Source organism: Triticum aestivum, chromosome 5A, assembly GCF_018294505.1.
Source record: "Triticum aestivum cultivar Chinese Spring chromosome 5A, IWGSC CS RefSeq v2.1, whole genome shotgun sequence".
NCBI classification, from domain to species: Eukaryota; Viridiplantae; Streptophyta; class Magnoliopsida; order Poales; family Poaceae; genus Triticum; species Triticum aestivum.
In genome coordinates, this window is record NC_057806.1 from 275,512,031 (window position 1) to 275,523,719 (window position 11,689).

The 11,689-nt window shown below is 41.3% G+C and overlaps 2 protein-coding genes across 2 annotated transcripts; one reads left to right on the forward strand and one right to left on the reverse strand.

The window, feature by feature from the left end:
- Window positions 1-226: 226 nt before the first annotated feature.
- On the forward strand, window positions 227-8,160 carry LOC123102969 (serine/threonine-protein kinase STY46). Its single transcript, XM_044524446.1, has 16 exons — window positions 227-695; window positions 1,438-1,552; window positions 2,166-2,242; window positions 3,339-3,411; window positions 3,705-3,815; window positions 4,468-4,518; window positions 4,636-4,772; window positions 4,857-4,964; window positions 5,141-5,214; window positions 5,608-5,783; window positions 5,990-6,085; window positions 7,136-7,216; window positions 7,325-7,375; window positions 7,459-7,599; window positions 7,706-7,949; window positions 8,067-8,160. Exons 1-15 carry the CDS (start codon window positions 460-462, stop codon window positions 7,760-7,762), a joined length of 1,584 nt encoding a protein of 527 aa, XP_044380381.1. The 5' UTR covers window positions 227-459; the 3' UTR covers window positions 7,763-7,949; window positions 8,067-8,160.
- A 140-nt stretch (window positions 8,161-8,300) lies between these two features.
- Window positions 8,301-11,237, reverse strand: LOC123102970 (cytochrome b-c1 complex subunit 6-1, mitochondrial). The gene is made up of 4 exons (XM_044524447.1): window positions 11,061-11,237; window positions 9,463-9,547; window positions 8,663-8,752; window positions 8,301-8,586 (listed from the first exon to the last, which is right to left on the reverse strand). Coding segments are annotated over exons 1-4 (210 nt in total). The 5' UTR covers window positions 11,063-11,237; the 3' UTR covers window positions 8,301-8,553.
- Window positions 11,238-11,689: the final 452 nt, after the last annotated feature.

Here is an 11,689-nt window from a genome sequence, read left to right on the forward strand (position 1 = left end):
ATTTTGCTTCAACTATATTTCTATTTTTAGAATTGTATTTCAACCATTTTTAGGGCAGCTGTTTTTTTTTCTTTTGAGGGTTATAGGGCTGCTGTTGGAGACGTGGAAACAATGCACCACACATATGGCAAGCCGCCCCCGGAAGCGTGGGGGGTGGGGCATTTCGTCGTCACGGAAAGACCATTTTATCCCTGGTATGGCATCGAATTTACTTCCCCACACCTCGCGCCTACGTCACTCGAGCCATCATCGTCTTCCTCTTCTTTCTTCCCCTCCCCCACTCCTATCCTTCTCCCTTAAGTGCTCCAACTACCCATTAGTACCCACCAACCCGCGAACCTTCTAGAACACGCCGTCGGTTGAGCGAGACGGAACCCTAGGCGAGCGTCGGAGCTTGGAGGGAACGGACGATGCGCGCCCGGTGACCCTCTCGGGCGGCGGCGGAGGGTTTGCGGGGGGATGGCAGTGGCGGCTGAGGGTGGGAGCGTGGAGGAGGGCGTGGGGGAGAGCTCTTCTCCTCCGCGTGAGGCGTCGCCCGCGCTCGCCGTGTCGGGCGGGAGCGGCGGAGGCGGGGGAGCCCCCCGCGACATCTGCACCCAGGTGTTCGAGCGGCTCGTCGCTGACGGCAACGAGGAGACGGCAGGCCCCGACTTCCGCGTCCAGCTCGAGGCCCATTTCGCGCGGCTTCCATTCAGGTGATCGGTTAGCTCTGCCAATGTCTCTGTGCTCGGCACCGCGTTTCAGATTGTTTTGGGCTTCTCCATTAGGTCTCGCGATGGTTAATGGCTAGTATCGTGCTAGCATATAAAAACTGTTGCCGCGGTGACATTCGAGCTACCTTCCAGTGTTCACTGGTGTTTCATTCGCTGGGAGTGGTGTTGTGTTTGACTTGGCTACGGAATTGAACCGTCAGTATTTTTGCTGGGGAATTCGATTTGTTTAGATTTTATCTACAGTTATGTCGAGTAGGGCAATCAGCATTCTTACTGTGCTCACTCGATTTTGAACTGGCTCTTCTGGGCTTATGCTAAGCTTCAATTTAATTCAAGTGAATATTACTGGATTCAGACCATTATCTTCCAGAAAGGAGTTCTTGTTCTGGACGCTTGCCCTTTACTTTTTCTTTTTTCCAAGAAACTGAGCTTGCCCTTTACTTGGTTGCTGGCTTGTTATGCTTCTGGTTATCTGGCATTTTATGTTCGTATAGCATGAATGAATTATTGGTTAGATTCTTGCATTATTCTCATACTCGCCATTTGCAAATCCTGTTCTCTCTGGGAATTGTTCCCTCTTTTATACTACCTCATATCTGGAAATGAAGCTGTTGCAGTCATTATTTTGGATTCAATATTCCCGGGCCAGTTAATTATTCCTTCCTTGTCTTTTGTACACTCATAGGGCTAATATTGGTTCATCTTTGTTTTTCTCATTCTGTAGCTATCAACTTGATATCAATGTCGACAAATCAGCAGATGTCTTGGTCCATCAGAAGGTCTTGGCGGAAGCAAAGGATCCTCTGAGGCGCCCTGCTTTCCGTGTCCGTTTTTTGAGGGTAAAGCTCTTATGTTAGTTGGATTTTCGACAAGCAGCTAATTAGTGCTATGTGACAACTGTACCTTCCTTTATTGGCTAGTGGATGGTTGTTGGATTCTAGCTAGTAGTTACATATGATGCTTCTGCAGAAACACTCCCTCGGTGTTATTATTTGGCTAATTTCAGTTGGAAAGAAATGGTGACACTGGCCTTATGTCTCGGCCTGCCCCTGACAGTAGAAATTCTGTATCAAATGAATATTGGTACGAATATTGGTACACATAAGCGACTTAAGCTGTCATACCATAATAGAATGACAGTTGATTATCTTGTGGTGAAAATTGTCATAGGACAGGTGACTTGTGAAGCTTGATACATGCTATATTGTTTATGTGAAGCATGTTTGTTTGGCTAATACAATGGTTTGATATCTCATGATTTAGATGGAATGATCGTCAACAGAGAAGGTTCCTTAGCTTCTACTATATGTCTACTCATTTCTCTCTCTCTCTCTCTCTCTCTCTCTCTCTCTCTCTCTTATACATGTTTGTCCCGGGCATTAATAATTGTCTACCTTTAGTATCATAAATATAAATTGAAGTTGTAGAATTTACTCTCAACTCTGGTTAAAGGTTGAAGACATGGATTCAGCGTATGGCTCTGATGCCTCTGACGAAGGGGCTGATGATGGTGATGATCTCTCTGTAAGGTACTCATGCACTGTTATCTGATGCTTCTTGTTTTGAGGAGCCCCAAGCTGAATGTAACATGTGTTTCATTGCTATTTCTCATTTGCCATAACTGATAAAAAGATATCTTCTGTTGTCTTCACTAAGGCTGTGGTTCTTTACACTGTTTGTAGATCTTAGGATAGCTTTACATTCATGGACGATTGGTGAAATAGCCTACAGTTGAGTTAGGATGATATACATCAAGAACCAGAAAATCAGCTGGACATGAAGAAAAAATACGGGGAACATACAACACATCTATATAATAAAATGTTACTGTGGTTTCTGTAAGTGGGTGCAAATTGCACTCTTGCATCTGTTAGTTCCAATAAACACATCATTTTACTTTGCATGCAAAAGGAGCTTTATGAATATACATTCTTTACAAAAAAGGGTGTAGAAATAAATAAACTCTGATACGACATTAAATTCGTGTGCTCATGGTCTTCCTACCATGTAATTTGCATAGCCTTCCTTGTATGTTTGCATCCTAAGGCTTGTAATTTGCAACCCTTGATGTATTTCCTCTGTTTCTGACTAGGCATGTCTGATCTTTTTCTCTATAAATCCTTCACACCATACAGCCCTGAGATGAACTTCCTCAAACTACCCCTATTAAACATACGCCTTCCCCCAAGTTTACCAGCTTGTTTTACACGCTTCAGATATTACAGCTTCTACCAAAGAAAATGTTTGCCTACATATGTCTGTGTTGATCAAAACTGAAAAGTGCCAAGTATTTGGAAAAGGGAGGACAAAAGGAGTACTAATGCATCCACACTATAGCTGTCCCACTTTCTGTCGTACAGTTGAACCATACAGAGTAAATGCTTAGGTGTTTCTGTAGACAAGCAATAGCGGTGTCAGAACGGGAATCAGGGGAGGGGGGGGGGGCCAACCTCTCTAAATAATTCCAAATTTGATGTACTTTGATGCAAATAACACAAAATGGCAATTTGCATCTGCATAAACACTACTTGATGCCCATGTACACAAATGTGCGCCTTCTTCCAGATAAATCTGTTTATATCTAGGATTTTACGAATATACTTCTCTTGGCTCTGTATTTCACAGGCAGGACACACCGTACACACACATTCATGAGATAGTTTTCTCCACAATTGACAAGCCAAAGCTCCTTAGTCAGGTCAGCAATCTTTGACGCCTTTCAACTTGAAGTCATAATACATTTTTAACTTCCCTGCCTGGCAGTATTTTTCATCAATGCTGTATAAAGCATCAATTTTTTCACGCTTGCTGTTTTAAAGTCTAATTTGACATGCCTGCTTACTTAGTATTTGTACTTATACTCTAGGAATCTTAGTAAAGGACAACATTTCTGCATTTAACCATGTATTTGACTATACATGCTAATAATTTCTTTGGGAAGACTTTATCCTTTTAACCCCAGTATCCATTCTAACTACACTGTTCTGCCAGCTGTCTGCCTTGCTATCAGACATTGGACTGAACATCAGGGAAGCACATGTTTTCTCTACGGTAGATGGCTATTCTCTTGATGTTTTTGTTGTTGATGGTTGGCCCATTGAGGTAATCTTAGGTTCTTATCATCATATCATGTCATTTATTGAATGCAAAGTTTTTTAACTGATGTTTTAGAGCGTTTCCACTGGCCTATTTATTTTTACAAATAAATGATGATTATTACATTTGGATATTGCTGCAAGAATCAAATGGATGTGGTGATAGTCCACCTTGAGATGAAGTTAACACTGCTACATGTAAAAACGTAGAGTCTTGACTTGAGCGAGGGTATAGCCAATACAAGTGCACAGTTTAAACTGATATCATACAGCTTATATTTTGAAGAGTTAATTGTACCGACAAGTAATGTAGTATCAGAAGTTATGTAAGCTTTTTTTTGAAGCACTAACCAGAATGAAAGATACAACTTTTCAAGTCATATCCTGAAGAAGTAACCCTGAATATGCCACATCCCATTTGTATTTCCAACAACAATTTTATTGAGGCCTGCCTTGGCATTCTGATAGAAACAACATGACAATGATGCCACGCTGTTGCATTCCTCCCTCACTCATGTTGCAATGACCAATGATAATACATGTCTATTAACACTACAGGGCCTATGCCAATAAATTAGCTAAGGTGTTATGATTCTATTTATATGTGGATTACATTTTTATTCTACTTAAATGATGGCAACTTGCAATGGTATGATCAGGACACTGATGGTTTACATAAGGCGCTTGAAGCATCTGTTTTAAGGAATGAGGTAGATTCTCAATCATTCAAAATAGATAGAAGTTTGCATGCAGATGTTTCTGATTATGTTTCTGCTAGTTATTGATGCATGAAGCAATATAATCAACCCGTTCCTTCTGCGTGACAGGGTTCATGGTCTGGTTCATCTCACTCCTCAGCTGCGGAAAGAACACTGCCATTCCAGGTAAAAGGTGGGGAATGGGAAATTGACAAGCGGCTTCTGAAGATGGGAGAGATGATTGCTTCTGGTTCTTGTGGAGATTTGTGAGTGAATTGTATACTATCGAGTTACTGAGGCTCTGTATTCAGTACTGCTTTCTTCTTAAGATGTCTTATGCTTATGTGAAGGTTTCATGGGACTTACTTTGGCGAGGATGTTGCTGTTAAAGTTCTAAAAGCCGAGCATTTGAATAATAATGTTTGGAACGAGTTTACACAAGAAGTATATATTCTAAGGTATTGACATTTTACATTTTAGGAGCATATGTAAGATTGCCATGCTTATAATTTGGTTGAAGAAATTTAAATATTTCGTTATATGTAGGAATGAGCACATCACTACTCTCAGTTAAGCATACATGAATTGTGTTGTCCCTTGCAAGTACCAAAACTAAATTACTTCACCCTTTCAGGGAAGTTCATCATACCAATGTTGTGCGATTCATTGGTGCATGCACAAAACCACCAAAATTTTGTATAATTACAGGTGAGCTTTATGGCAGCATCCGCTGGATCTGATATTGAGCCTTATTAAGAATTGCTTGTTATAGAGAAAAATAGATCTGGAAATGTTTTACACAATAGCTTATGATCTTATAATGTTGGCCAAATATAACTTACAGATCCAAGAAATTATGCTTCCTACCCTCTGCTTCTAAATATAAGTCTTTTTAGATATTCCAATATGGACTACATACGGAGCAAAATGATTGAATCTATACTCTAAACTACGTCTATATACATCCGTATGTAGTCCATATTGAAATCTCTAAAAAGGGCTTATATTTAGGTACAGAGGGAATGAGGAAGATGATGTGTTTTTTTTGTCTTTGCTTAACTGGTGTGTTTGTTACTCAACAGTTATTTTCATGTCATACAGAATACATGTCTGGAGGAAGTCTGTATGATTATGTGCACAAGCAGTGTAATGTCGTTGATCTCCCAACTCTGCTGAAGTTTGCATGTGATGTATGCCGAGGGATGTGTTACTTGCATCAGAGGGGTATTATCCACAGAGACTTAAAGACAGCAAACCTTCTAATGGACAAAGATCATGTACGTAGCATATAACTTTTTAATTTGTCATGAATATAGAGAGAAAACAATAGCAGAACACAAAGACAAGCAGTGAATGTGGAGGATACTGTCGGTGCACATTATCTAGGTGCTCCTATCTGTCGTCAGAGCTTTGGGTCATGCATTATGTTGTATTTTTACCAAGACTATTCTAACTGATGATTGTTTGTGCTGTCCTTTTCTAGGTTGTTAAAGTAGCAGACTTTGGTGTAGCTCGGTTCCAGGATCAAGGTGGTATCATGACAGCTGAAACTGGAACATACAGATGGATGGCGCCTGAGGTATGATGGGTGGCCTAAACTCAAACCAACCTAAGTTATAAACTATGTTCAAAATGGGTCTGTGATTTCGTTTTTTCAAGTCCTGACTAGAATTGATAGTATAGACTGCTGATATCAAACACATCATGCCTCTGAAATCACTAATTTGGATTAGTTTAGGCCCCGCTTGGAATGTCTGAAATTTTACAACTGTAAACGATTATCCCCGGATATTACTGTACGCCAGTAAAATACAAACGAATATATTACCCCTGTAATCCGCTGCTGCCGGCTCAGCCAGAGAACGAGGGCAGCCCTGCACGTCCAAGACCGATGCTGCACAATCCGAACTGGCACATTGGCTGGGGAAAAGCCCCGCGTAATGGTCGCGGACTCCAGTTCGGCTGCCTCTGGACGACGAAGTTGCCAAATCTGCTGCCGTCCGCCACACACCAGAGACGAGGCAAATTCGGCGGCCATGACCGACCATGGCGGCCGTCTGAGATGCGTCAAGGGATGGTCGCATGATGCGACTCGCTTCAACCATGACTGACCATGGCGGCCGTTTCACGCAGCTGGAGTAGCTCTCTGCCTGGCCAGGACCTCGGGCCGCCTGCTCGTCGTCGCCTGAACCCGCCGGCCGACAGGAATTCCTCCGTGCGGCGGCGCCCACACAGGCCGGCGGTCCTCGGCCCGCCCCCTGTTGCTCCGGCCTTCCGAGGTAAAGCAGCTGTCAATCGAGAAGAGAGAGATACCGGGCAGAAATGACGGACCGAGGTGTGTTTCAGAAACGCGAACACATTGTACTTGGATCGGGTGTAGATTTACCAGTCCAGCAAGAACGATCCAAGTACCTAAAGAGACCACCGTTTTCTTATACGGGGTATTTTTCGCTGTAAATCGCTGGAAAATGATGATCCAAGCGGGGCCTTATTGTGTCAGTGATCTGAGTATTAATTCAATTGTCTACGGCCTATCATATTTGCATTGTTATCTCCACTCACAACTACTAAAGGGTTGAAAACAAGAAACTCTACTCTATACTAACGTGCTTTTCTGCTCCATGTGTAGGTTATAAATCATCAACCCTATGATAACAAAGCAGATGTATTTAGTTTCGCTATTGTGCTTTGGGAACTCCTGACGTCCAAGGTATGTATAATTTACACGACTGGTTAGAGTTCTTACCAAACGCAAACAGTTGATTAATCATTGCAGTTGTTAAGGTTGTTGATATTTTTTTATTTCTTTGGTTTCCAGATCCCATATGATACCATGACACCTCTGCAAGCAGCTGTAGGTGTGAGGCAGGTAGGTAATATTGTAGATTTTGTACGTAATATGCTCATTGTGTGAGATGTGCTCAGTATCCGAACACTTGACTGTCATACTAGGGGCTGCGCCCAGTGCTGCCAGAAAAGACACATCCCAAGCTATTAGACTTGCTGCAGAGATGTTGGGAAACCATCCCAGCAAATCGGCCTGCTTTCCCAGATATATTAACTGAACTGGAGGGTCTTCTGGCAGAAGTTCAGGTACGTGCAGAATCACTCTTCCTGTATTTAGAGAAAGATACCCCTTACCAGATATAAAATCAGGAATTAAAGAACCGTAACAGTAGATTGTTCTCTCCTTCTACAGGGAACTTCAGGTGAAACGAGCAAACAACTGAAGGATATCTCGGCCTCGACAGACTGACCCTCTGCACATACCTGACATACTAGGATCCGGAACACTGATGTTGAGGAATGTAGCGTATCATTTTTGGTTTTGGTTTACCTTTTGTTATGTACAATTTGAACAGTCATCTTGGGGCCTAATGTTTTTTTCAGGCTGTATTTCACTGTTACTACAAAGAAAATCGAATTTTCTGTTAAGTATACTGGTCATAGCTTTGGTCATCTCTTGTTGTGAAGGATGTTTATATCTCGTGTATCATGTACACCAAGTTGTCTTTTCTGGTGAATACAGCCCATCATCGAATTTTCTGTTAAGTATACTGGTCATAGCTTTGGTATGTAAACATGCGCCCTAGAATTTACTGCTTTGGCCATCTCTTGTTGTGAAGGATGTTTATATCTCGTGTATCATCTACACCAAATGCAGGGAATCATGGTTTTATCTAGTCAGTTGTGCAGTGTTATTGAGCTACATGGGATGTAAGCCAAAGAGGATTTAAAACATGGCAATCAGTTATCTGACTAAAAAAAAAGGTATATCTCAAGGGTCCTGAATCTGCAAAAATTATTGAAGATGGATTGAAGTAAAGCAGAAATGCTTTCATCTGCCCAAGTAACAGGGACAGAACGAACATTACACAAGCAAAATAAAAGTTATTGTTCCCACTGCCAAAATAATTGTGTTTGCTTGTTTTGACAAGTTTTAGCAACAGATAGAAGGAAGCTCCTTGTTACAGGTTCAGCACAATCAGAAATCAGGACAGTGGATCGATTTATTGGGGTCTGTGGCAATCAGCGCCACCCCATCCATCATTTGAGCTTCTCAAAGAGCTTTGGTGCTACCTGCAAACACATGTTCAAAGTATTAACACTCCACGAACGGTAGTTTGGAACTAGTCGATGTACAGGTTGTACTTACACATTTGTCAACGCATGACCAGTAGTCGAAGAATTGCCCGGTGCAGTGCTTCTGCCCAGTTTCATCATTCTTGACTCTCTTCACACATCTCTGCAGAGTAAGCATGCAAGCTTGACACGTAAATCACGTGTTCCCTCAGACAGAATGGAACATAAATTGACAAGACTAGGTTGAGCATAAATGGAACATAAATAACAGTCCACCTGATCCATATTTGTTATCATGCAACTCAAGCAGAATCTATGTACAAGTCATCCATGCCATATGGTACAGCATGCTACCACCTCATCCAGTAAACTAACTAGTGTGCTAGAGGGCTAGGCACAAAGCTCAGATGGCCATCCAGTAAATTCCAACAAGATACTAAATGTAACAGTAATAATCACCAGTTTCTAGTAGAACAGGACTAACTGTGAAACTACAAGTGTGCACAATGGAAGTGTTTATAGCAAAACAAAACCTATATCTAGGTGCTTGCATTAGACGAGGTGATTCACTCTTACATGGGTGCTTGATGATGCGGCTATATTCTAAGCACTCGTCTAAATGAATTTTGCATCCTGAAGGCCATTAGGGCCATATATTCAAAAGCAATTTGTACTAAATATAGCCATGTGCAACATCTTTCTGAAAGTTAGTCCATGAGTGAATTTTGTTTGGCTCTAACATCCTAAATAGATCAGCTTACTAGAGGTCCTAGCTTGTTTAGCAAGCAATTTACAAGAAATGACTAGCTACCACTTATTTTCCTGATTCACTCTAATAGTTTGTCTTGTGGTTATGAGAAATATGGCACTGACCTCATAGTCATACAATGATTTTACACATTGCGGCTTGCAGCGTTCCTCAAGGTAATTCTTTGGGTCAATAGGTTCATTGTCCGCCCTGCCATGAAACAAAACATGTTTACAAAACTCAAACGCTGGAAGGTAAACTTTGCTGTTATCAAGCATTACAAGAATAATGGAAGCAATGATCTTTCTTGTACAGAGAATTATTTAAGAATGAATTATTGACTAAACACAGATAGAACAGTAACGACCAATCATTGCGAGATTACTGAAATTTGATGATAAGTAGGCAGCAACTTGTTTAAAAGTTCTCCAGAAGATTGTTTTCCCTTTTCCCTTCATACATTGGGAGTTAAATCAAGTATTAATAGCTGCAACCTGTTCCCACCATGGTCAGACAGGTTGACTCCCTTGAGATTCAGAAGAGATGCATTATTTGCATCAAACCGACTTGGGTTTAATAAATGTTCCATTTGGCGTTAAGTTATTTGCATAAAGTTAATGCTTGAAGAAAAGTGTTGATTATAAATAAGTATATGAACAATCTACTGTACAAGCAAATCTTTGCTTGTTGTCATCGCAAGCAAGTACGTAACACAGATTTCAATTTGCAGTCAATATAATAAATGTACAAGGAAAATATATAGGAGGTATGAAACAAACATAATGTAAGTACATGTCAATCACACTCAAGGATAGATAATTTAGCGTTTCATCTCAACATAAACTAAAAACAAATGAAGAATATAGCTAATAAATAAGTAAAACACGATGCAAGTCAAGCACAGTTTGCTACGATCATGACAGCGGCATCACCGATTGGTTGCGCGGATGTGGTCACAACAGGCAGTCAAAACCTTATTATAGCAGTTACAGTAGTGGTTCAATATATGTATGTCCACATTATATACATCGATAAAAAATAATTAGACATTCGAGATGTCAAATGCCAATGAAATGTAACCAGGGGTGGGGCATTTTATTGTGTGGATTAAAGCAAATTATTTGCATCACAATGCTCAAACAAAATATCCTACTTCCACCGTGATTAATGGTCAGGACAAACCTCACTCCGCCTACGGATTTGAAGCCATTGCATCAGAACCCAAGAACAAATACATGTGTTACTTTGGAAGCATACTCCTAGGATCCCAACTAATGAAATGTATAATGAAAACAACTATAGCAGAGAAACATTTAATTTGTGTTATTGCCTAGATAAACGCACCGATTCATCAAGTTTCCAATCGGCTGATGAGATCATCACTATTTCGTCCAAGGTGAAAAAAAATCGGCTGGCTCAAATTGCGGGATTTAAGTCGCACTGTGTTCCAAAAATACAAATGTGCGCTCTTGCCTTCAAATATAACTGATTCGCCATGCTTCTTATGCCCCGTTAGATTACAAATTCGTTTCGGACACAAAAATCAGGTATAAATACGCGAATTGCGTTACCATACTTCAACGCTGATAGTGAGAAGGAAGATCTAAAACTGCCCCCAACATATGCACAAGATCAAGACACGATCGAAGTTCATAGACTGAACGAGCGGTAAAAAGAACTTTCGAGAAAAAGAGAGCGAGAGAGAGAGAGAGAGAAAACATACATGGCAGCTGCAAGATCTCTAGCGAAATTTCTTACGGCGTCCTGCGTCGAAGAATGTCAAAGACCGGATCCAAGTGATGGGAGACTAGGGTTTCGTTCGGGTGGATGCGGAGAAGAGGAGGAATGGAGGGGAAGAGAGACGCGAAGGGCCAGCTCGACCTATGGTTTTTTCGGAACCTATGGGCTTTGTTCCGCTTCCGGCCCAGACCTGGCCAGATGGGCCAGCGCGGCCCTGCACGGCATGGCTCACCGAGGACTAACAATCATGGACTAACTTTCAGAAAGATGTTTAGCACGGCTGCCTTAACACGGGCCAGGCTGGCGGCACGTTTAGCCCACATGGGTCGCGTTTATTTAGGCAATAATACCAAATTCAATGTTTTTTTGCTTATAGTTTTTTTTCATTATACATGTCATTAGTTGGGATCCTAGGAGAATGCTTCTAATGTTGTGCATGTACTAGACGATACCCCGCACGTTGCCGCGGAATATTTTGTAAGAATCAATTGCTTCCACATATGTGCAAACTAACAATCAGAAGTAACACATTTTCTTACAATTTCAAGAAAATCTGACGGTTTTAGCTTTCGGCAATTAAATGGACCTGTTGTTTGGCCCCATTCAAAAAAA